General features: G+C 43.1%; 1 protein-coding gene across 7 annotated transcripts; it reads left to right on the plus strand.

The window, feature by feature from the left end:
- Positions 1-2234: 2234 nt before the first annotated feature.
- LOC118386324 (protein HEG-like) lies at positions 2235-24565 on the plus strand. 7 transcript variants are annotated; one of them, XM_035773992.2, is made up of 14 exons: positions 2235-2348; positions 10323-11831; positions 12000-13112; positions 13308-13424; positions 14236-14373; positions 15534-15637; positions 18015-18070; positions 18280-18440; positions 19212-19346; positions 20651-20693; positions 20797-20834; positions 21013-21100; positions 21293-21470; positions 22537-24565. In XM_035773992.2, the coding sequence occupies exons 1-14, from the start codon at positions 2330-2332 to the stop codon at positions 22678-22680; spliced, it is 3843 nt and encodes a 1280-aa protein (XP_035629885.1). In that variant the 5' UTR covers positions 2235-2329; the 3' UTR covers positions 22681-24565. The 7 variants fall into 7 exon arrangements, 2 of the variants coding, with proteins under 2 accessions (XP_035629885.1, XP_035629883.1); XM_035773990.2 differs by having other exon boundaries at positions 2253-2795; XR_008139880.1 differs by lacking the exons at positions 21013-21100; positions 21293-21470; positions 22537-24565 and having other exon boundaries at positions 2252-2795; positions 19212-19397.
- The last annotated feature ends 1459 nt before the right edge of the window (positions 24566-26024 follow it).

Raw genomic sequence — 26024 nt, forward strand, 5'->3', positions numbered from 1 at the left:
ATATCACACCTCTGCCCTTTTGTATCTAGATGTATTTTCTTGATTTACTCATGTTTTCCCCCTGTCCAGGCATCATGTTCCATCCTGATCATGTTTGTCATTCAGTGAGTCTATGCACGCCAAAGGCCAACCTTCGGCGTGGCCTAGCGTTTGGCCGTAGCAAGGATTCTGGGTCGCCAGGCAAACAATGCCCTGCTTACTTCCCTATCTCAAGACTGTGACAGAGGCATACTGTAGATCACACATGGGCACCGCTTGTACCACAGGTTTTCATATTTTACAGGTCACACAAAGATCTCCTACTGTATATCAGAGGAGTCGATTTTTATTCTGGAGTGGCAAAGAGTGACACATCTTAACTCAAGTTTAGTGTTGAAATGTATGGTTTATAATCATTTTAAATATAGTAATATATTAAATGACAGTATGTTTTGTGAATCTACCTACAGGAGCTGCAGCTGGTTTAAGCTTATTCAGATGGGTTAGGACCACCTTGAGTAGCTTGGGAAGGTATAAAGCTTCACTCCAAATCTTGTAATCTCATGTATTCAGATTTCTAACTGTATGATATTCATTCATGACGTCTTGAAGACCAAGTATGTAGATCATTGCTTTATGCAATCATGTAAGAAATAGAGCAGACTGAAGCAGTGAAATCAACGTCTTTGTAACCAAGTTCAGGAAATGTTCAGGAACTCAGGAAATGCTCGTACAATATCAGCTCTGAGCAGCGAAAACAACCAAGAGCCCTGAAACAACAGTATCTTTCCCTGCACAAGGTCAGGTCAGCTGCTTGCTTGTGATACAGTACTCACTGCAGTAGCCTCTGGAGCTGTTTACCACTGGTTCTGGGTTCAGAGTAGGGAGTTACTGACATGGGTTGCATCTCAAATGACACTCTATTCCCTATATAGAGCACTACTTTTGACCAGGACCCGTAGGGCTATGGTCAAAAGTACTGTACTGTATAGGGAATAGGGTGCCATTTAGGATACATCCATATTGTAGTGCAGTATGTTTGTAGAAGCGTCATAGGCCTGCCATTTATGTTGAGGTGGTCATGAGTAGAAAGAACCAATACATTATAAAGTAGTAATAAAGCATCACACCTGCAAGCTTTAAGTAGACTGTTTGTGTCATGAGTACCTAGCACAATTGCCTACATTACAAACACTCATAATCTATGCTTAGAACAAATAATAAAGCATCATAGCCTACTAGAAGACTTACATTAACGTGTTACTGATGTATTTAACCGGATGAATCAGATGGCTTTCTAACTCTGTTCTATTCTAATGTCCTTTCCTTCAGGGGTGAGCTTCCTCAGGACCAGATTTTCGTGACACTCTCTATGTCAGGAGTCGGCATGGAAACTAGGCAGCTGACGGGAATAAACCTAGACTTTGGCTCTCGGGACCGCTACCACCAGTCTTCTATTATTGAACCAGACAAGATGGCACACCTACAACTCAACTGATTATCAAACCTCTGGTTGGCTGGTCCCATCACAGACCATAGTAGCCTGGTCCAAGATCTGTTGGGTTGTCTTAACAACTTGTGACAATGACCATAGGAGTTGGCAAAACAGCACTTGACAGATCTGGGACGAGGCTAAGGTAATGTCTCATTCTAGGCCTTATAGACAGATTATAAACAGTCAGACTGAAAGATGAAAAAATTCTACTCTACTGTCATCTAGGGAGTTTTTCCTAGCCACCGTGCTTCTACATCTGCATTGCTTGCTGTTTGGGGTTTTAGGCTGGGTTTCTGTGTAGAACTTTGTAAAAAGGGTTTTCTAAATAAATATGATTGATATGGATTTTTACAGGTCTCTGTGACTGAGTGAGGCAATCCATGGAATGTTTACTTCCAATCTGTTTGACCTCATTAGAATGTCTTTCTTCATCTGCTTGTACATAGCCTGTACGTTGGGGATGTCCCCATTGCAAGCAACTGTAACCATTTGGAACTTTGTTCACTAGCAGCAATGTAACATTTGCAGAAATATCAAATCGACATTTCATCTGAGAGGTTTGCACTCCACACTTGTGGGCATGCATGTAAAGTCAACTATAGTATCTTACACTGAAGAAATCACAGCAAAATACCAGATTCAGAGATTCTTGATATTCTGAAGTCTAGTTGAGTGTAACAATAGCCCACATCCCGCGGAACCTCAGCCTACTAGGGCGGAATTGGGTGGAAACCACTATCGCTGATGTGTGTGGGAGGAGCTTGGCGCCTATGATGTGATAACAGGCTTCTGTTTCCAGCACCACTGCACCACTTCACGGTCTGCAAAACGTGTTAAAATTCATCGGATCAACTGATGTTTAGGGTCTCCGAAGGTATTTAAAATTATACATTTTTGAAAAATATAGTTTCTGATGGTGGCTGTGGGCACTTCGCTGCTACTTGTTTGGAATATACGCCTACCCGCCGCCGTTTTCGGGTCGTTATGATTATGGAAACCTGCTATTTGAGTCACGTAGTCCTAACCCGTCTTTCTCTGTTGGTCCTCTTGGTCGTTCTGAGACCCCTCAATGCGTGGATTTACACCTCCAGCAGCAACGATATGGATAGGGCACTGGTAACGGGAGTATACTTCTCTCCCCGGGTTACTAACTCTGAAGAAATAACTGCCATAACTGCCTTACCAAAATACTTGTTTACTACTCCGGCAACTTCTACGGACTTTAGGGAGGTATCATCACCATCATCTGGAACAGAACTCCACCACAGAGTCAGGCATTCCGATGAGAGTGAGACACGGGCGTTGAGTGAAGACAAATTAGGTAAGGTGCAGTATGGTACAGACATATGGAAGAGTGCACCCTTGGGCTTCGAAAACGGGACAAGAGTTCTACACACTGTCCCATCCCGTTATGTGGCAAGGGTCGCGCAGAGTGACAATATTTAAACCTCAGTCATGATTTGACCATTGTATGTAGAAGCTATAACGGATGGTTTATTACATGTTTACATGATTCTTGATCAACATTCCTTGGGTCCACTTGGACTAATTTAAAATGACGGCATTTAGGCTGATAACCCCAGAACAAAATAAGAAAGAACATGGATACATTTAAAATATGGATACAATGATTGCGTAATATGCTGACAGTCAGAAACCAACATTTAACTTACTAAATGACTAGGTTATATAAGGCCATATCTGTGGGCTATCACAATTCTACTTGGAATTCCCCACCTGAACCTGGTGGTTTTTCCACACTGACACAAGCTTCTAACCATGTTTCCCCCTCCTGTTTGATGGTTTTGTTGGGTTATTTTCTTGTAATCTAGTGCAGGCATCCCCTCAAAGAAAATCAACTGGCCTTGTCCCCTGTCACTCATTTATATGCCTATGGACATTTGATGTAGCCTTATCTAAGTCATAATAAGGTCTTCTTATAATAGTATAATTCATCATAGTGATCATTTGAGTCAGTATACTAAAATATCACAGGCAGCTGATAGCCTAAAGTAGATTAGAATTATACACCATGTATAGAACAACTTCCAAGGTTCAAACCAATCAGTGTATTTGTTGTCTCATGTTTCAGGACTTCTTATGAGGTATTGCCAGTGACTACATGTGGAGAAAGTGTTAACTCTTTCGGTGAATAATTGTTCATTAGTTATTATAGCTTCCTTCTAAGCGTACTATGGCCACTGCCAAGACGTCTGAACCTTTATGGCACAGGGGGCAGTGTGCTTGCCTATTACCTGCAGGGTTGCTGGCTCAAGTCCAGTTCTCGTTGTCCCTTCTCAATCACTACATCGGTGGCAACAGCTGGGATAACCACAATGTCTCTCAGGCCTTTACTGGAAGAATGCCTTAGTCTGCATTGGAGTTTGTGAGAGAGGTACATTTTCCGCTTTTCCAGAAGGTGAAGAGTGTCATCTCTCCATATAGAAGTGTAACAGAGTGCATTCTCTTCTGTGGCGAACAGGGCGCAAACCAGCAATCATCTGCACAAAAACATGCACTAAGCCTACAGAACTCAAAGCCAACCGTTTTAGCCAGCAGAGCAAGAGCCACTCCGTGAGTGACAGTTGGCTTTAGATCAGGGAAGGTGTGATGTCACAGATGTACTCCAGCCAACATACTATGGGCAACTATCACATCCACTTTATAAGTCACTGTCAAGAGCTCTGAGTCTGGACCTTTATGGCTTGCCCTGAAACCCTGGTCAAAAGTAGTGCACTATGTAGGGAATGGGACCAGGGAATAGGACCAGAGCCCGGTCAGAAGTTATGATGCATTTCCATACAGGATTTACCCCAGTGTTTTACCCAGAAGGTTCAGAATTTTCTGTTTCCATCTACGGGGGGCCGGCACCTCTGTTTCACTGGTCCATGGCTCCGGCAGACCTGCTTTCACCTGGGGCCAAAGCCAGGCCACTGATACTTTTCAGCCAGCATTTACATTACACTGACTGACTGTGACCTTTAACACCTTCTCACAAAGCATCTGTTTTGATTATGCAGAGGTTGTTGATTCTGCATGCATCAGTTCAGCTGGGCCTCAACAAAACTCGGCTAGCCGAACCGAAAGAGTGTGCTCACATACTCCCTTAAAAGATCTTCACTTGAAACATTTGAAAAAAGTGGCAATAATACTGTTTGTCACTTTTGAGACGTCGTAGCTGGTATACACTTCCTCAAAATAGTCAGAATTAATAACTCAAGATAACTCAAGAAATCTGTCATGAATTTTTGCAGAGAAGATTTTAATCGCGCAATGTTTGGTGCAGTATTACGCAATGAAAAAAATGTGCATGAAAATGAGTCATATCTCATTGAATGACAACAAAGACTTTATTGAAGAATCCATGCTGTTGACCAATTACCTACGAAGGGACGTAGACTTGGGCTCCGAACTTCGGCTTGCCTCCTAGAAAAAAATGTGTCTGCACGAACAGCCGAAAAAACCCTCACTGAAGTCCAAAACGAACAGAAATGTCACAAAATGTCATCATAATATATGCAGAAACTTTTCCAAACCGTTTTCGGCTGGGAAGCATGTGGACGCCTTTACTGTCAGCCCTAGCTATGGAAACACAATTACACTAGAGTTTGTATTAGCATTAAACACTGGCAACTCACTGGTGTGGCGGTAAGTCTCCATGGAAATGCGGTATAAATGCACTATAAAGAGAATAGGGTGCCATTTGGGACAGAAGCCATTTCATCATCATCATGAACTGGGAGCCACAGAAGTAAAAAAAAAAAATAACTAAACACACAAAAGCTAACTTCTTGGTCCTGCCAGCACCAATAGTGCTCCATTCCAGTCTGCTTTTGATTACAGTGTACTGAATGCAGGGCTAAACCAGCCAGTTAGGCCAGTGGACTCCATCCAGAGAGCTTTAGTTTAGAGGAAAATGGCCTAATTCTCTAAGAGTGTGTCACAAATGAAACCATATTCCCTATATATTGCACTACTTTTGACCAGGGCCCATACAGTGCCTTCAGAAAGTATTCACACCCCTTGACCTTTTCCACATTGTGTTGTGTTACAGCCTGAATTTGAAATGGATTCTATTGAGATTTTTGCGTTACTGGCCAAGTGTCACGACTTCCGCCGAAGTTGGTCCCTCTCCTTGTTCGGGCGGCGCTCGGCAGTCGACGTCAACGGTTTTCTCGTCACCACCGATCCATGTTTCATTTTCGATTTGTTTTGTCTTCATTATACACACCTGGTTTCCATTCCATAATCATTGTTCCCTATTTAACCCTCTGGTTTTCCCCCTTGGTTTTGTGCGTGTTTGTTATTGTCAAGTTGTGTCATTTTGTGACCTGGATTATTTTGTGTCCTTTATGGAATATTGTTTTTGAGTAAAGTAACGGTTATTACTAATCTCTGTGTCCTGCGCCTGACTCCGCCTTATCCGCATCACCTAGACATTTGACACCTAGACACAATACCCCATAATGTCAACGTGAAATTATGTTTTTAGAAATGTCTACAAATTAATTAAAAATGAAAAGCTGAAATGTCTTGAGTCAATAAGTACTCAACCCCTTTGCCATAACAATCTTAAATAATTTCAGGAGTAAAAACTTGCTTAACAGGTCACATAATAAGTTGCATGAACACACTGTGTGCAATAATAGTATTTAACATGATTTTTGAATTAATACCTCATCTCTGTACCCCACACCTACAATGATTTGTAAGGTCCCTCAGCCGAGCAGTGAATTTCAAATGGAAATTCAACCACAAAGACCAGGTAGGTTTTCCAGATCCTCGGAAAGAAGGGAACCTATTGGTTGATGGGTAAACATTTAAAAAGCAGACATCTAATATCCCTTTGAGCATGGTGAAGTTATTCATTACACTTTGGATGGTGTATCAGTACACACAGTCACTACAAAAATACAGGCGTCCTTCCTAACTCAGCTGCCAGAGAGGAAGGAAACCGCTCAGGGATTTCACCATGAGGCCAATGATGACTTTAAAACAGTTACAGAGTTTAATGGCTGTGATAGGAGAAATCTGAGGATGGATCAACAACATTGTAGTTACTCCACAAAACTAAACTAATTGACAGAGTGAAAAGAAGGAAGCCTCTACAGAATAAAATATTCCAAAACATGCATCCTGTTTGCGACAAGGCACTAAAGTAATACCGTAACATAAATGTTTCAAAGCAATTCACTTTTTGTCCTGAATATAAAGTGTTATGTTTGGGGAAAGTCCAATACAACACATTACTGAGTAATGTTATGGGTATGCTTGTAATCATTTGGGACTGGGGAGTTTTTCAGGATAAAAAATAAACTTAAAGGCAAAATCGTAGATTTCCACAAGACACTAGGAGATTAATAAACCTTTCAGCGGGACAATAACTAAAACAATAAGACAGTGAATGTTCCTGAGTGGCCGAGTTATAGTTTTGACTTAAATCTGCTTGAAAATCTATGGCAAGACTTGAAAATGTTTTTCTAGCAATGATCAACAACCAATTTTTTAAATTTAATTTTACCTTTATTTAACCAGGCAAGTCAGTTAAGAACATATTCTTATGTTCAATGACGGCCTGGGAACAGTGGGTTAACTGCCTGTTCAGGGGCAGAACGACAGATTTGTACCTTGTCAGCTCGGGGGTTTGAACTCGCAACCTTCCGGTTACTAGTCCAACACTCTAACCACTAGGATACACTGCCGCCCCACATTTGACAGAGCTTGAAGAATTTTGAAAATAATATTCATTTAATGTATTTAACCTTTATTTTATGGGCAAATATTCTACAATCCATGTGTGCAAAGGTCTTAGAGACTTACCCAGAAAGACTCACAGCTGGTATTGCTGCCCAAGGTGATTCTAACATGTTTTGACTCAGGGGTGTGAATTGTTCATTTCTAAAAACGTGTTTTAATTTGGTCATTATGGGGTATTGTGTGTAGATGTGTGATAAAATATATTTCATGACTTTTGAATTCAGGCTATATGTAACACAACAACATGTGGAATAAGTCCAGGGCTATGAATACTTTCTGATGGTACTGCACGTCTCTGGTCAAAAGTAGTGCACTATATAGGGAATACGGTGCCATTTGGGACGCATCCCCGGTCTCTCTGTGGAATGACTGTACCGTTGCTGTACTCTTCTTCCCGCTATCTGCATACTGTCTGACAGCCTGACTGTTTGACTGTGTCATTGCTATGTGTTACATTCAGGATGTTATCTAGCACAGACAGCGCTCTTCCTTGGCAGTGGCAGTAGGTTATTGTTCCAAAGCTCCCCAGCAGCAGTGTTGAGTTAGTGGAGAAGTGCCAGGCTGACAGACAGGCAGACAAACAGGCAGGCTGCCACAGAGTAGAGGGGTGGAGATTGCAGGCCCCAGACCATCTATAAACCCAGCTTTAGGCCTAGGTGGAGTTTGTAGTCCCTAGTAGTAGTGGTGGTGATACGGACAGGAACACACCATACCCGGGGTGTCTGTTTTGTTCTCATACCATGAAATAGCCTACATGTGTCATCTTCACGTGTAGGCCAAGAACTACTGCCCTGTCTTAGTAGTATGAGGCCTAGAACTGCATTATTTTAGTAGTAGGAGGTCTAGAACTACCATATCTTAGTAGTATGAGGCCTAGAACTGCCATATTTTAGTAATAGGAGGCCTAGAACTGCTATATCTTAGTAGTAGGAGGCCTAGAACCTCTATATCTTAGTAGTAGTAGGCCTAGAACTGACATATCTTAGTAGTAGTAGGCCTAGAACTACCATATCTTTGTAGTAGGAGACCTAGTCATGTATCTTTACAAACGGAAACTTAATTGGAAAAAAATAAAGCAATGAACATACCAATTAATTGTTAGATTTAAATGAGATTTGTATACTTTTTAGCCTTTAGTCCCCAAAACCTGTGTACTACGTCACAAATGTGTATATATGTGACCGACCGGCTTGATTCGGTCTTATGTTTTACATTGGATAAAAGTAGAGACAGAGCTAGAAAATGGCATATCATACACTACAGTTGAGGAATAATGGGAAAGTAATTCTGCTTTGAAAGTTGATAAACCTGTAACCTCACTTTTGAGAAAATGGCCCTTGAATATTTTGGTAAACCTACTGGAGAGCTCCTCTTAAGCCTTAGCCCCGCCCATCTCTTTAAGGATTCACATGTGAGGCCATGTAATAATCAACCAAAGATTTCAAGACTAAAGGCTGGTTTATACTACAGGTGTATTAATTAATTAAATCTGGAGTGCCAGAGTGCACCCTGTGTGTTCATAACCTCAGAGCGTTGTCACAGATCATACACGTAACATTAGCTAGCGAGCCATACAGCTGATGTTAGCTAGCTACCTAACAGTATGCTTTAACTTGAAATTAAAATTATTTTCTGACAAATTTTGAAATGTGTAATATCTGAAAATGTAGCTAGCTAGACTGTCTTACCTGTATACATGTATGGACGTTTCTCCCTCTCTGTCGCGGATGCCATGGTTGCCCTTAGTTTGAAGATGTAATCCGGAGACAGGTGTTTTATACAGCTTTCTTTGTTCTCTTTTCGACTCCCACTGCAAATTTGCAATCAAAGACCAGAATTTTCTCCATCTTCTTAGCTATCATACTCTAATTCCACTGGGCCTTCCACTGATTTCAAAACTCGGTCCTCCAGAAAGTGGAGAGCAACACTTTGATATCTTTAAAAAAAGCAGTGTTAGAAAGGATTATCTACAAATACTGACCAGCTCATATTATAGACAGAAGCAGGCTACATGGCAGACCATTCCGAACCCATCTGCCGGCATGTCCAGCCCATCCATTATCTCTGCTAATCATGGCTAGCGGGAAGGTTTCTTCCTTTTTCCATGGCTAAACCAACTAGGCTCATAATTTAACCATTTTATTTGTTTACAGATGGCATACAAGTTTGTTATTAAGGCACATGAAAGTTCACATGTTCCAGAAGGCAATCCTGACAAAAAACACATTTTGATAAATAAATAATAGTTTACGTTCAAATGGCTCTCCTGTCAATTAGTGACTCTCGACATACGCCCAGTTTCCTGAAATGAGTCACATACAGTATGTACACCCTGTCATTGCTCTCTCTCTCGCTCTACTGTGTGTGCGTCTTGCTAGCTGTCACTTAAATGGCGAAGGGCTGAAGCTCGTTGGCTGAAACTCAAATTGCTAGAGGGCTGTCCAAATAGGGGTACATGTAGGCAAGATGGCAGCGCACATCTTCCAAAAAACGGTCACTTTCAAACTAGGGATTTCGTGGCTAATTGAGGTAAAACCGTAATTCTGCTTATAGATTATGCATGTATGAACTACACATTGACACATCCATCACAAAGCGGGAGGTTTAAAAAATACTAGCGGAGCATGTCTTTAACTGACTGTTTTCAAAAAGCCCCAAAAAACTGTGAGCCAGAGAGCAAGCTCTGCTTCAATATGAACCCAAACAACGTCTGCAGTTTGACAGTATTATAACATCTATGGCTTCTGCTATGTCAGCTTAAGGAAGGAAATGGCAAAGTCCCAAAGGCCAGAGTCACCTCCATATTTAGGGCCCAGGCTTTTGTTAGGGTAGACAGGCCTGGCTGCCAATTGTTCTCCACCCAAAATCAGAACAGCTGCAGGCAGCAACTCCTGACATCTTCCCATTTAGAGTTTGAAGCAAGATACAACCTCTCTGGGGCCATCTGGTGGTCCAGACATTTAGGTTTTTGTTTTGGGTGTCTTTCTTCCCAACTTTTTATGTAGGCCTATGTTTCACATAGCTTTCCTTGAATACAGAAAACACATACCTGTCATCCTTTTTGAATTGTATTTATATATTTATTCTTCAGCCACTGAACAAAACATACGTCTCTCCTCGGGCTCAACCAGTTGGACATCAGAAGGAACCCTTGGTTTGTCGACGGAGCAGAGGAGCTCTACCATTGTAGTGTCTACAGAGGCTACCACACAGTGGGAGGACAAGACCAGACTAACAACAGACCACCTACCAGAGGCCTACTCTGGGCTCCCAGCACAGCTCAGGGCTTTGACTGAAACAAAACGCTCAGTAGAACTTAAGTCTGCGTCTGTTACGGAAGCCAGACCACCTCAGGACAGCCCTGATGCTGACAGCAGTCTCAGAGGGGACCAGTCCACAAACCGAGGTACTGTGGATCTCAGAGAAGACCAATCCACAACCCAAGGCACAGTGGGTCTCAGCGAGAACCAGTCCAATATCCGAGGCACCATGGGTCTCAGTGAGGACCAGTCCACAAACCGAGGCACTGAGGGCCTCAGAGAGGACCAGTCCAATATCCGAGGCACCATGGGTCTCAGGGAGGACCAGTCCACAAACCAAGGCACTGAGGGCCTCAGAGGGGACCAGTCCACAAACCAAGCTACTGTGGGGCTCAGAGAGAACCAGTCCAATATCCGAGGCACCATGGGTCTCAGTGAGGTCCAGTCCACAAACCAAGGCACTGAGGGCCTCAGAGAGGACCAGTCTACAAACCGAGGTACTGTGGGTCTCAGAGAGGACCAGTCCACAAACCGAGGCACCGTGGGTCTCAGAGAGGACCAGTCCACAAACCGAGGCACTGAGGGCCTCAGAGAGGACCAGTCCACAAACCGAGGCACCGTGGGTCTTAGAGAGGACCAGTCCACAAACCGAGGCACTGAGGGCCTCAGAGAGGACCAGTCCACAAACCGAGGTACTGTGGGTCTCAGAGAGGACCAGTCCACAAACCGAGGCACCGTGGGTCTCAGCGAGGACCAGCCCACAACCCGAGGCACCATGGGTCTCAGAGAGGACCAGTCCACAAACCGAGATACTGTGGATCTCAGAGAGGACCAATCCACAACCCAAAGCACCATGGGTCTCAGCGAGGACCAGTCCACAAACCAAGGCACTGTGGGCCTCAGAGAGGACCAGGCCACAAACCAAGGCACTGTGGGCCTCAGAGAGGACCAGTCCACAAACCAAGGCACTGTGGGCCTCAGAGAGGACCAGTCCACAAACCGAGGCACCGTGGGTCTCGGCCAAGGACAGTCAACAGATACTCTCAGGCAGGAACAGTGGACCGACCTAGGAACCATGGCTCTCCCCATCCCTGTCCACACCGACCGCACCTACATCTCCTCCACTATGAGTCGAGCGGGAGAGAGGACCTTACTGTCTGTGAGCTCCAACAGCACCTCCATGTACCCTAAGGACTCCACCGTGGGCCTCCCGACCAGCCGCACCGGTGCCGGGGCTGGGGATGTCACCGACAGGATACCCTCCACTGGACCTGACCATGGGCATGACGCTACGTCTGGGTCTGACTCTCACCCCCACTCCAACACCAACTCTTCACAAGGTAAACAACCTTCTGAAATTCCCTCTTTGTGTATATGTATATACAGTATATATATGTCTACCGGGGAGAATGGGATATGCAAAATACTAATTTCCATTTCTCATGTTTTAAATGGACAAAAAGTAATCTTCTTCTCCCTCTTCCTCTTCTTCTACTTATTCTAAACAGAGAGGCCTGGTGGTTTGTCCTCCAAAGGGACCAACCCGCTGACTGAACCCCCCAATGTGACCCAACAGCAGGACCTAACCTCTCTGATTTCGGAGGGAACCCGCTCCTCCACCCCCCCTCTCAGCGTGGCTGATAACCACAGCAGACAGGACACAGACACAACAGACTCCAGTCAGCCTTCCAGAGGCAGGACGTCCCAGACAGAAGATGGGGTCCCTGATTCTTCACAGCCCCCCTTCCTGTTTTCAGAAGGACCCAGTCATCCCAGCACCAACACCTCTCAGGGAGGAGATAGAGATACTCCCTCCATCATGGTCACCGGGTCTGGCACTTCCACAGAGTCCTCCACAGGTGCCCTCAGCACCCAGGGGGGCCAGGGTGAGACAGAAGGAGTCACATCACTCCACACAGAGGACACACCTACCATCGTAGGTCTGGCTCTAACTACTGCTCACCCGACGCTACGAGAAAGTGCCACCGCCCTGGAAGACTCCCTGTCCCGGTTCATCTCAAGCCAGCCTCCCTTTGTCCCCAAGACAGAGCAGCCATCGCCATCGGTGACCACAGAGGTCCTGATGTCCACCACATCCGTTACCATTACGATGACGTCACAGGTCACTGAGGAGGAGACCTACAGATTTACTACGGCAACCAGCACCACACTGACACCCCCTCTGGTTACGACAAGGATGGTTCAGCTTAGCACCACCTCCGTCGAAGCCCAGACTCAACCCACCACCATCCCTACCACCATTACCACTGAGACCACTCTGGGTCTCCAGACCTCGGCTTCAACCCCCCTGCGCCCAGCTACACTTCAGACCCAGACCCAGGAGCCCTCAACAGGGGTGAGCTTCACCGACGTCACCAGCTTCACCGATGTAACCACCTTGCCCCTGGAGACCAGCACGGCCACACCGGGGAACACCACGCCCCACAGCGGCCAGGACATCACCACCACCACTACTACAGCCTCCTCTTCCTACAGCCACAGCACCACCACCAGGAGCACAGTGGAACTGCACACTACAGGGAAACACACTGACAGGAGGACCACTGAGGTAGAAGTGACCGCAGCTCCAATGGACATCAGATCTACATCTCAGACACCAGGTTTGTCAACAATATATCTGTTAAAACTTTTATTCTGCTAAAGTTAGTTTTTCCCTGAATTTAGCTGGAAACGTGGAATTAAGATGTGTGTATTCCCAAAGCGTAATGACAGTTGTTTGGAACAATGAAGAAAATCTATGAACTGCATTGATATGAAATGCAGTACATCAGTCTGAATCCATCTCTCTTCTTTAGGTAGTGCCTGTGAATCCAACCCCTGTCTGAACGGAGGTGAGTGTGGAGAGACCTATGGAGGGAGGGAATTCACCTGTTACTGTCTGTCAGCATGGACAGGACCTAGCTGCAATGAGGGTGAGTTCAACCTATCATTCCCAGCCTTCTAGGCAGAGTTCACCTGTCCAGTGTTTGTGTTATTTTGCCCATCTTAATCTTTTATTTTTATTGGCCAGTCTGAGATATGACTTTTTCTTTGCAACTCTGCCTAGAAGGCCAGCATCCTGGAGTCGCCTCTTCCCTGTTGACGTTGAGACTGGTGTTTTGCGGGTACTATTTCACGAAGCTGCCAGTTGAGGACTTGTGAGGCGTCTGTTTCTCAAAATAGACACTCTAATGTACTTGTCCTCTTGCTCAGTTGTGCACCGGGGCCTCCCACTCCTCTTTCTATGGCAGCAGCACAACATGGTAGCAGCACAAAATATGGTACAAACATTATTGGGCACAGACAACAGCACAAAGGGCAAGAAGGTAGAGACAACAATACATTATACAAAGCAGCCACAACTGTCATTAAGAGTGTCCATGATTGAGTCTAGGTGACCCTAGCAACCTGGCCGAGTAACAGAGGTGTGAACAACCTGTATACAACCCATAGGGAGATGGATGCCTAATGCAGCAGCTATAGAGCCCCAAGTCTCTTGGCCCAGGACCCCAGAGAGTTTTAGTGAGGGTTTAATGATTCAAGTTTTGTGCAGTTTTGTGTAACTGATCTCTGTCATCTGTCCTCTGTCAGCTGTCCTCTGTCCTTGTCCTCTGTCTATGTATCTGTGTTGCTTTGTTTGTCCAGATGTGAAAATGCCTTTATATTTCTGATTGTATTCACTATAGTCATCTTGTCCTCTATGTTCACACTGCCCTCTCTGTCCTCTGTCTCTGCTGTGTCCAGATGTGGATGAGTGTGAGATTGGCCCCGGCCCCTCGGGCCCATGTCCCAGTGACTCTACGTGTGTTAACACCAGGGGCTCCTTCAGCTGCGAGTGTCCCCTGGGCCTTGACATTGAGAACGGACGAGACTGCACGCGAGGTACGGCTTAACAAACAGTACATACAGCCTTTGTTTACGGTCTCATATGACGATAAAAATATAAACAATATTTAGCTCTTTATTTTTGGGGTGATGTTAAAGTAAGCCAGTTGCACTACATACAACTAAACATACATGCTTTATTTACAAGTCTCATATCACATGAGAATATAAACAATACGTTGGGCCTTGTTTAGGTTATATTAGATCAAATCAAATCAAATTTGATTGGTCACATACACAAACTTAGCAGATGCAATTGTGGGTGTAGCGAAATGCGTGTGTTCTTAGCTCCAACAGTGCAGTAGTATATAACAATTCATAACAATACACACGTCTAAAAGAATGGAATTAATATATATATGAATATTAGGTCGAGCAACGTCGGAGTGGCAATGACTAAAATACAGTAGAATAGAATATAGTATATACATACAGTATGAGATGAATAAAGCAGTATGTAAACATTATTTAAACATTATTAAAGTGACTATTGTTCCATTATTAAAGTGGCCAGTGATTCCAAGTCTATGTATATGGGGCAGCAGCCTCTTAAGGTGCAGGGTTGAGTAACCGGGTGGAAGCCAGCTAGTGATGGCTATTGAACAGTCTGATTGCCTTGAGATAGAAGCTGTTTTTCAGTCTGTCGGTCCCAGCTTTGATTCTTCTGGATGATAGCGAGGTGAATAGGCCGTGGCTTGTGTGGTTCATCAGGTTATGTTATAGGTTATGTCAGCCATCATCAACTAGATTGTAGATTTTTTTTCATAACAAGATGATTGGGGGGTGGAACATAATTACAAATAATTTGTAGACTGCAAATTGACTGCTATTAGCCCAAACATATATAATATTTTACTAAAACATTATTTCCAACCTTGCTTACATTTGTATACGATCACGTTTCTCTCTATTATGCGTCAGAATACTTTGGAACAAATAATTAAACCACCCGCGGGGCAAATTCGATGCAGGGGTTGCCAGTTAGGGGACCCTGGGTTATATTATTAGGTAATGATAAGATAAGACACTACTAATCTTAGTGATGTATTCATTCTCAATAAAGGGTTAGCTATATTTCATTAGTTGAAAGAAATGACTGTAAACTTTAGAGACAGTCTTGAACCTTAGTTAACCACAGTGTCTGTTTACCTCTACAGCAAAAACCTTCTTGGGGACGTTCAGTGTCAACAACTCTCACTATGACCCACTGCTCTCCAGGAGCGCCACACTGCATGAGATCCAGAGAGAGATCAACCAGCTGGTAAGGACAGGGACAGGCTGGGAGTTGCAGAAGGAGGGAATATTCCCTGTATACCTTCCTGAATATTCCCTGTATACATCCCTGAATATTCCCTGTATACCTTCCTGAATATTCCCTGTATACATCCCTGAATATTCCCTGTATACCTTCCTGAATATTCCCTGTATACATCCCTGAATATTCCCTGAATACATCCCTGAATATTCCCTGTATACATCCCATAATATTCCCTGAATACATCCCTGAATATTCCCTGTATACCTTCCTGAATATTCCCTGAATACATCCCCGAATATTCCCTGTATACATCCCATAATATTCCCTGTATACATCCCTGAATATTCCCTGTATACATCCCTGAATATTCCCTGAATACATCCCTGAATATTCCCTGTATACATCCCATAATATTCCCTGAATACATCCCTGAATATTCCCTGTATACCTTCCTGAATATTCCCTGAATACATCCCTGAATATTCCCTGAATACATCCCTGAATATTCCCTGTATACCTTCCTGAATATTCCCTGTATACATCCCTGAATATTCCCTGAATACATCCCTGAATATTCCCTGTATACATCCCATAATATTCCCTGAATACATCCCTGAATATTCCCTGCATACCTTCCTGAATATTCCCTGTATACATCCCATAATATTCCCTGTATACCTTCCTGAATATTCCCTGTATACCTTCCTGAATATTCCCTGTATACATCCCTGAATATTCCCTGAATACATCCCTGAATATTCCCTGTATACCTTCCTGAATATTCCCCGTATACATCCCTGAATATTCCCTGTATACCTTCCTGAATATTCCCTGTATACATCCCATAATATTCCCTGAATACATCCCTGAATATTCCCTGTATACCTCCCTGAATATTCCCTGTATACCTTCCTGAATATTCCCTGTATACATCCCATAATATTCTCTGTATACTTCCCTGAATATTCCCTGTATACATCCCAGAATATTCCCTGTATACATCCCAGAATATTCCCTGCATACCTTCCTGAATATTCCCTGTATACATCCCAGAATATTCCCTGTATACATCCCAGAATATTCCCTGCATACCTTCCTGAATATTCCCTGTATACATCCCTGAATATTCCCTGTATACATCACAGAATATTCCCTGTATACATCCCAGAGTATTCCCTGTATACATCACAGAATATTCCCTGTATACATCCCTGAATATTCCCTGTTTACCTCCCTGAATATTCCCTGTATACATCCCTGAATATTCCCTGTATACATCCCAGAATATTCCCTGTTTACATCCCTGAATATTCCCTGTATACATCCCCGAATATTCCCTGTATACCTCCCTGAATATTCCCTGTATACATCCCTGAATATTCCCTGTATACATCACAGAGTATTCCCTGTATACATTCCAGAATATTCCCTGTATACATCCCTGAATATTCCCTGTTTACCTCCCTGAATATTCCCTGTATACATCCCTGAATATTCCCTGTATACATCCCAGAATATTCCCTGTTTACATCCCTGAATATTCCCTGTATACATCCCTGAATATTCCCTGTATACCTCCCTGAATATTCCCTGTATACCTTCCTGAATATTCCCTGTATACATCCCATAATATTCCCTGTATACATCCCTGAATATTCCCTGTATACCTTCCTGAATATTCCCTCTATACATCCCTGAATATTCCCTGTATACCTTCCTGAATATTCCCTGTATACATCCCAGAATATTCCCTGTGTACATCCCAGAATATTCCCTGTATACATCCCAGAATATTCCCTGTATACATCCCAGAATATTCCCTGTATACATCCCTGAATATTCCCTGTATACATCCCAGAATATTCCCTGTATACATCCCAGAATATTCCCTGTATACATCCCTGAATATTCCCTGTATACATCCCAGAATATTCCCTGTATACATCCCTGAATATTCCCTATATGCATCCCTGAATATTCCCTGCATACATCCCTTAATATTTCCTAGATACATCCCTGAATATTCCCTGTATACATCCCTGAATTTTCCCTGTATGCATCCCAGAATATTCCCTGTATGCATCCCTGAATATTCCCTGTAACCAGTAATTTTGGAATCTCTCAAGAATGTTGGTATGTTTGCTAGATTTACCGGGAGTTTTGCAACCCTAGTGTGGAGAGAGGAATGACTGTCACTGACATTGTGTATTGTGTATTTGTTGTAATGATGCAGCAAGCCTGTTCAATCAATTTGATAGATGTATTAGGAATGTAAGGAAGACATAGTTAATGTATTATACATAATTAAATGTGATCATGCCCAACTAATAATATTTAGACCCCCCTCTTTTTTCACTCTTTTTTTATTTATTTTTTACAGCTCAATGCCTCATTATCAATTCTGCATGGTTACCGGCGCTCTACTTTGAGTAAAAAGTGAGTTTCTTCTCCCCCCATAAGATTGTCTTTGCACAACATGCATGACAACATTGCATGTAAAGTGTAATAAAAAATCAAGCAATACCAATACACTCTTGATACATTTAAAAGGACTTTATTGTAATGGATGTTCAATAGAACAACAACTTTACAACTCTGACGCTTTTTGGGATTTAAATGTTTGCTGTCATGTGTGTGTCTTCCAGAGGGGAAGACGGAGTTCATATCTCTGCTGTCAACATGTTCTCCCTCTCTGCTGACGTGACCAGTTCTGAGGTTTACGACAGCATACAGATGTCTCTGAACAACTGTAACAGCACTGCTGGACACTGCAGAGTGGTGGTTACTCACCAGCTCTCCTATCAAGGTACAGCACTCTCTACATCCCTCTGTCATGTGCTCTCATTAATTTTTTTTGTAATTTAGCAGATGCTTTTATCCAGAGCGACCTACAGTTGGGGTTAAGTGCTTTGCTCATGGGCACATCAGTTTATTTTTTATCTAGTCAACTCAGGGATTTGAACCAGTGACCTTTCGGTTAATTACCCAGCACTCTTAACCACTAGGCTACCTGCCGCCCCGCTTGTCTTCCTCCATTCATCATCCTCAGTCCTCCTCCCTCGTCTTCATGACCAATCCTCTCCTCTTTACTCTAACCCAAACTCTTACCCTGAATGACTATAACGGCGACAGCATACAGATGTCTCTGAACAACTGTAACAGCACTGCTGGACACAGCAGAGTGGTGGTCACTCACCAGTGCTCCTATCACGGTAACAGCACTCTCTTACCTCCATCTTCCTCTCTCAACTTCCTCCATCCACCGTCTTCCCTTCTTTCACCCTCAGCTTCATGACCCATCCTCATCTCTTTCCCCTAATCCCAGTCTTAAAGGATTAGTTCATCCTAATTTCAAAATGACATATTTGTTTTGTTACCTTCTAAGCAGCCTGTGGGGACAAAGGCAGAATTCAATCCATGCATTGGATTTGTGTACGCCGTCACTGCCACCATCTGCTAACTTTAGCATTTTCTAGCCTAAAAAACGATGACCGTCAAACATTAGCATGTTTTACATTTCATACCTGACCCTGCTACAGCCATCCTAATCTACCCCTCTCCTATCTCTGCCCCTCAGTTGAGAGTCTGTGTCTGGCCCAGAACACACAGTGTCACCAAGAGCGTTCCTTCTGTGTCGACTCCAATGGGACAGCCTACTGCCAGTGTCAACCAGGGTACTTCAAACTCAACCCTGAGGACCAGTCCTGCCTAGGTGAGGCCTGAAACGAGGATAAGGTGGAGGGTAGTCCTACATCTTGTCTAGGTGAGGCCTGAAATGAGGATCAGGTGGAGGGTAGTCCTACATCTTGTCTAGGTGAGGCCTGAAACAAGGATAAGGTGGAGGGTAGTCCTACATCTTGCCTAGGTGAGGCCTGAAACAAGGATAAGGTGGAGGGTTGTCCTACATCTTGCCTAGGTGAGGCCTGAAACGAGGATAAAGTGGAGGGTAGTCCTACATCTTGCCTAGGTGAGGCCTGAAATGAGGATAAGGTGGAGGGTTGTCCTACATCTTGCCTAGGTGAGGCCTGAAACGAGGATAAAGTGGAGGGTAGTCCTACATCTTGCCTAGGTGAGGCCTGAAACGAGGATAAGGTGGAGGGTAGTCCTACATCTTGCCTAGGTGAGGCCTGAAACGAGGATCAGGTGGAGGGTAGTCTTCCGTCTTGTCTAGCTGAGGCCTGAAACGAGGATAAGGTGGAGGGTAGTCCTACATCTTGCCTAGGTGAGGCCTGAAACGAGGACCAGGTGGAGGGTAGTCTTCCGTCTTGTCTAGCTGAGGCCTGAAACGAGGATAAGGTGGAGGGTAGTCCTACATCTTGCCTAGGTGAGGCCTGAAACGAGGATAAGGTGGAGGTGGAGGGTAGTCTTCCGTCTTGCCTAGGTGAGGCCTGAAATGAGGATAAAGTGGAGGATAGTCTTCCATCTTGCTAAGGTGAGGCCTGAAACAAGGATAAGGTGGAGGGTAGTCTTCCATCTTGTCTAGGTGAGGCCTGAAAGAAGGATAAGGTGGAGGATAGTCTTCCATCTTGTCTAGGTGAAGCCTGAAACGAGGATAAGGTGGAGGGTAGTCCTACATCTTGTCTAGGTGAGGCCTGAAACAAGGATAAGGTGGAGGGTAGTCTTCCATCTTGTCTAGGTGAGGCCTGAAACGAGGATAAGGTGGAGGGTAGTCCTACATCTTGTCTAGGTGAGGCCTGAAACGAGGATAAGGTGGAGGGTAGTCTTCCATCTTGTCTAGGTGAGGCCTGGAAGGGTGGAGCAAGCAGACGTTAAAGCATACCATAGCAAAACGTTTTGCAATGCAAAACAAAACACACGTAGTCCCTGCGGGGTTTCAGTGCGTTCTCTTCGTTTTGGTGCCTCGTGAATATGACCCAGCCTCGGTCAAACATATCTTATGTCAAATGTACTTTATTTATTTTCATTTCATTTTAGCAGGTAGCTTTTTGAAAAGAAAATGTATTATAAAACAAAAATGTTGTTGCTTTGAAATGATTGTAAAATTACATCTTACAGAATGCGGTGATGGTCTGAAATGGGTCAATGGAACCTGTGTCAGGTAAGCAGTGACAACTCTAATCATCTAATCCACTGGACCATTCCATTAATACATGTTATTAATGATTTTTTTGGTCTTATATTTGGTTGTTTATATCTTTCAGGTGCACATTTGGATTTGGAGGATTCAACTGTGGAAATTGTAAGTAGGAGACTTTAATGACTTAAATGATCATTTAAAAAGTGTGAGAAAAAGATATAATGGAGAATCAAGACAACATTTGAATCACTTAACTCCTTAGTTGTTGTCATGGTTATCCTTTCTGCACTCACAGTCACAGCGTAGACCTCCAGTTTAATCATAACATTTTGTCTTCTAGTCTACAAGCTGATAGCTGTGGTGGTATCGCCAGTAGGGGGTGCCCTACTCCTTGTTCTCATCATCGCTCTCATTGTCACCTGCTGCAAGTAAGATTCCATGACACTATTGCTGTAGTTATAACCATTTAATAACACAGTAGTAAGAGGACAACCACTAATTCCTTATTCTCAGTCCATGTTGTGCCATATTAGAAAAATGTAATTGACCACACAATTTGTAATAACTGTTATAAGTGTTTATAAAATAATTGAGTGAACTTATAATATTTTTTTTTACAGGAAAGACAAGAATGACATCAACAAGATCATTTTCAAAAGTGGCGATTTTCAAATGTCGCCGTATGCAGAGTTCCCAAAGAGTAACCGTGTTTCTATGGAGTGGGGGAGAGAGGCCATCGAGATGCAGGAGAACGGTAGCACCAAGAACCTGCTACAAATGACAGACATCTACTACTCTGTATGTATAGACACTACTACACTGTACATATAGAAACTAGTACTCTGTACGTATAGAAACTACTACTCTGTACATATAGAAACTACTACACTGTACATATAGAAACTATACTCTGTACATATAGAAACTGCAACACTGTACATATAGAAACTACTACTCTGTACATATAGAAACTACTACACTGTACATATAGAATCTACTACTCTGTACATATAGAAACTACTACTCTGTACGTATAGAAACTACTACTCTGTATATATAGAATCTACTACACTGTACATATAGAAACTACTACTCTGTACATATAGAATCTACTACACTGTACATATAGAAACTACTACACTGTACATATAGAAACTACTACTCTGTACATATAGAAACTACTACTCTGTATATATACAACCTACTACACTGTACATATAGAAACTACTACACTGTACATATACAACCTACAACTCTGTACATATAGAAACTACTACACTGTACATATAGAATCTACTACACTGTATGTATAGAAACTACTACTCTGTACATATAGAAACTACTACACTGTACATATAGAAACTACTACTCTGTACATATACAACCTACAACTCTATACATATAGAAACTACTACACTGTACATATAGAAACGACTACTCTGTACATATAGAAACTACTACACTGTACATATAGAAACGACTACTCTGTACATATAGAAACTACTACACTGTACATATAGAAACTATACTCTGTACATATAGAAACTACTACACTGTACATATAGAAACTAGTACTCTGTACATATACAACCTACTACTCTGTACATACAGTATACGTCTATGTACATGTATAAACATGTATTCTCTATAAGCACAGACATCTAGCGGTACATAAAGAAACAAAACACAATGTTAACACATAAACATAGCAATTCTCTAGGAGACATTAGACAAACCAATTAGACAGAAGGGCCACTATGTTTGTTATTTTTGGTCCACCATAGCAGGTAAGGTTTAGCCTACACCGCTGTCTTTCTCTCTCACCCCCCCCGTTGATACTGACCACTCCATATCTGTGTTGCAGCCTGCGTTACGTAACTCTGACCTAGAGCGTAACGGCCTCTACCCGTTCTCTGGCCTGCCAGGCTCCCGTCACTCCTGTATCTATCCCGCCCAATGGAACCCTTCGTTCATTAACGACGACTCACGACGTCGGGACTACTTCTGACGCCCAGCTACCCCGCCTCTGGTCCTGCCTAGCCAGCCAACCCCACCTCTGGCCCTGTCTAGCCAGCCAACTCCGCCTCTGGCCCTGCTTAGCCAGCCAACTCCACCTCTGGCCCTGCTTAGCCAGCCAACTCCACCTCTGACCCTGCTTAGCCAGCCAACTCCACCTCTGACCCTGCCAAGCCAGCCAACTCCGCTTCTGGCCCTGCCTACCCAGCCAACTCCACCTTTGGCCCTGCCTCACCAGCCAACTCCGCCTCTTGCCCTGCCTCACCAGCCATCTCCACCTCTTGCCCTGCCTCACCAGCCAACTCCACCACTGCCATAAGCCTAATTTACACACCTTCTACTTCACTTCAACGTCCACATAAGGTCCGCATCTGCGCACCTCCTTGGCAAAGTGTCGGAACGGACAGGAGTGGACATTCGATTTTGCATAATTTTGTTTGAGTGGACCAAGCGGACAGCTCAGAAGTGGAAGGTGTAAATTAGGCTTTAGCCTGGTCCCAGATTGGTTTGTGCTCTTGCATACTCCATTGCTGTCCTTGTCAAGCCAAACATTGCAATGACTGATACGGAGTTAGCATGGTAGCATAAACACACTGGCACGCAGGCTACCACTGCCTGGGCTCCAGTCAACCACATCCATGATTAAGTGCACCAAAAACACTTCACACTGATTTGATCAGTGCAAATTTGATCATATGATTTGATCGTATGTCAAAAGCAATAATAAAAGCAATCCATAAATGATAAAAGTTACGGTGTATACCATGCATTCATAATATGTGGATGCATGTCTGTCTGTTCTGCAAAGTGTGTGTGTCTGTGTGTATGCGTGTGTGTGTGTGTGTGTGTGTGTGTGTGTGTGTGTGTGTGTGTGTGTGTGTGTGTGTGTGTGTGTGTGTGTGTGTGTGTGTACTGAAAAAGCAGGTTGAAAAGAGAATGCTGCAAAAAACTTGTTTTGTGTGTGTCAAGTATTGTTACATTGTGTAAAGATATTTAACGGCATGTCAGATGGAAAATCAATGTACTGTATTTGTCAGATGAAGAATAGATGCACCAAAGTGGTTTCCTAGGACACATTGAATGATGGTCAAGCTGCTGTCTGTCGATCGGAACAGTACAACAGTTTTTGTAATTTATTGAATGTATTTCAACAGTTAAAAATGTATGAAGACATTTTCAACATGTTGCATTGTCAGAGGGACTCATACCCCACCCTGTTCTGTAGGGACAAACATCTGAAGTTTGGAACACAAAAGGCTGTGTGTGTGTGTGTGTGTGTGTGTGTGTGTGTGTGTGTGTGTGTGTGTGTGTGTGTGTGTGTGTGTGTGTGTGTGTGTGTGTGTGTGTGTGTGTGTGTGTGTGTGTGTGTGTGTGTGTGTGTGTGTGTGTGCTTAACTATACTTGTGGGAACCCACATTTGACTAACTGGGGATATTTTGTTGGTCCCAACAAGGTCAAATGCTATTTCAAGGGGGTTTAGGGTTAAGGTTAGAATTAGTGTTAGGGTTAGAATTAGGTTTAGGGTTAGGATTAGGAGCTATGGGTTAGGTTTAAGGTTTGATTTTCAGGTCAGGGTTAAGATTAGGGTACGGGTTAGGGTTAGGGAGAATAGGATTATGAATGGGACTGAATTGTGTGTCCTCACATGGTTCGTTGTACAAGACTGTGTGTATGTGTGTGAATCTCGGATTAATTCAGTTCAATAAACATGCTAAGTGTCAGCTCTCATTTATGGTTTGCATAGAGATGTACTATATTTGTAGATAGAGTACCCTTTTATGTCTTTGTTGTTTTCCTTCTAATATGAATGGTCTATTACCTCTGGCGTTTTAGTCAGACATGCATATTTCATAAATAAAAGAACATTCTGTACAATTGCCTGTCTGTTGACTCTTTACATGTGATCATTGGGGGAAGTTCTGTTTGCATGTTCACATTCAAGCTCAGGGCCCATATTTGTAAAGCATCTGAGAGTAGGAGGGCTGATCTAGGATCAGTTCTGCCTTTTAGATTATAATGAATATATATATATATATATATATATATATATATATATATATATATGGGCTATGTCTTGATTTGATTTGGTATAAGAAATATGGTGTAAAAATTCCCACCAGCCCATGCCTCTGCCAATCCACTACACAGTCAGATGAGGGTCACAGGGAATCCCGCAGGGATTTCTTGACTTCCTTTGTGCTCTGTGGAACTTCATTGATTTCTTGAGCTACCAATTATCCTCCGTAGCCTTGGCTATTATTATAGCCTGTCCATAATTATTGGCACTCTTGATAAAAATGAGCAAAAAAGACTGTATAAAATATGTAATGCAAATACTGAGCTATATTGTTTGCTCAACAAAATTGGGAAATTATAGTATTTTATGCCAATACAATTGTTCAGAGAAAGAGATTTTGTTTATGAAGTAATAAAACAAATCTAAAAAAGGATAAGAGGTCAAAACTCTAGCACCCTCCCCTTGCAAGGATAAGGACACAGCCTTTTCTCTAATGTTGTATGAGATTGGGAGGGATCTTAGACCATTCCTCCATGCAGAATCTTTACAGATCCTTGATATCCTTCATCTGTGTTTATGGACGGCCCTCTTCAATTCACACCACAATGGGGTTCAAGTCAGGAGACTGAGATGACCATTGCAAAATGTTGATTCTGTGGTCAATTAACAATTTCTTTGTGGATTTTGATCAGTGCTAGGTATTATTGTCTTGCTGGAAGACACTCTTTGGACCAAGTATCAGCCTTGTCTTTAACAAGGGCCACAGGACCAGTGCAAGTAAAATAGCCCCATAACATCAAACATCCACGACCATATTTTCCCGTAGGCATGAAGTACTTTTCTGCATACGCTTACGTCTTTCAACACCAAACCGATCACTGGTGTGCATAGCCAAAGAGCTGAATTTTCATGTAATCTGAGCATAGCACTGGGTTCAATCCAAGTGCCAATGCCTGATATGGCAGGTCACATGAAAATAGAGCTATTTCATACAGTACCTACGGAAAGTTGTTTTTCTCAACAATGGCTCTAGAAATAACAATAACTGAAACAACCAGAAATAACAGCACTAACAGCACACCCATAGCCACGGGATGTAGGGGTGTTGAGGGTGCTGTTGAGGGTGCTGTTGAGGGTGCTACAACACCCCCAGATAAATCACAATAAAATAAATATGAATCATTATTATTTATTTGTATTGAAAAAAATACAATTTCCACAACATTATTGAACTAGGCCTTTATTACACTTGTATTGTATGAGCCCCCCAGTGGACATCACCCCCAACCCAAAACGTCTTCCCGTGGCCATGCTTACAC

This window comes from Oncorhynchus keta, chromosome 7 (genome assembly GCF_023373465.1).
Source record: "Oncorhynchus keta strain PuntledgeMale-10-30-2019 chromosome 7, Oket_V2, whole genome shotgun sequence".
Lineage (NCBI taxonomy): Eukaryota > Metazoa > Chordata > Actinopteri > Salmoniformes > Salmonidae > Oncorhynchus > Oncorhynchus keta.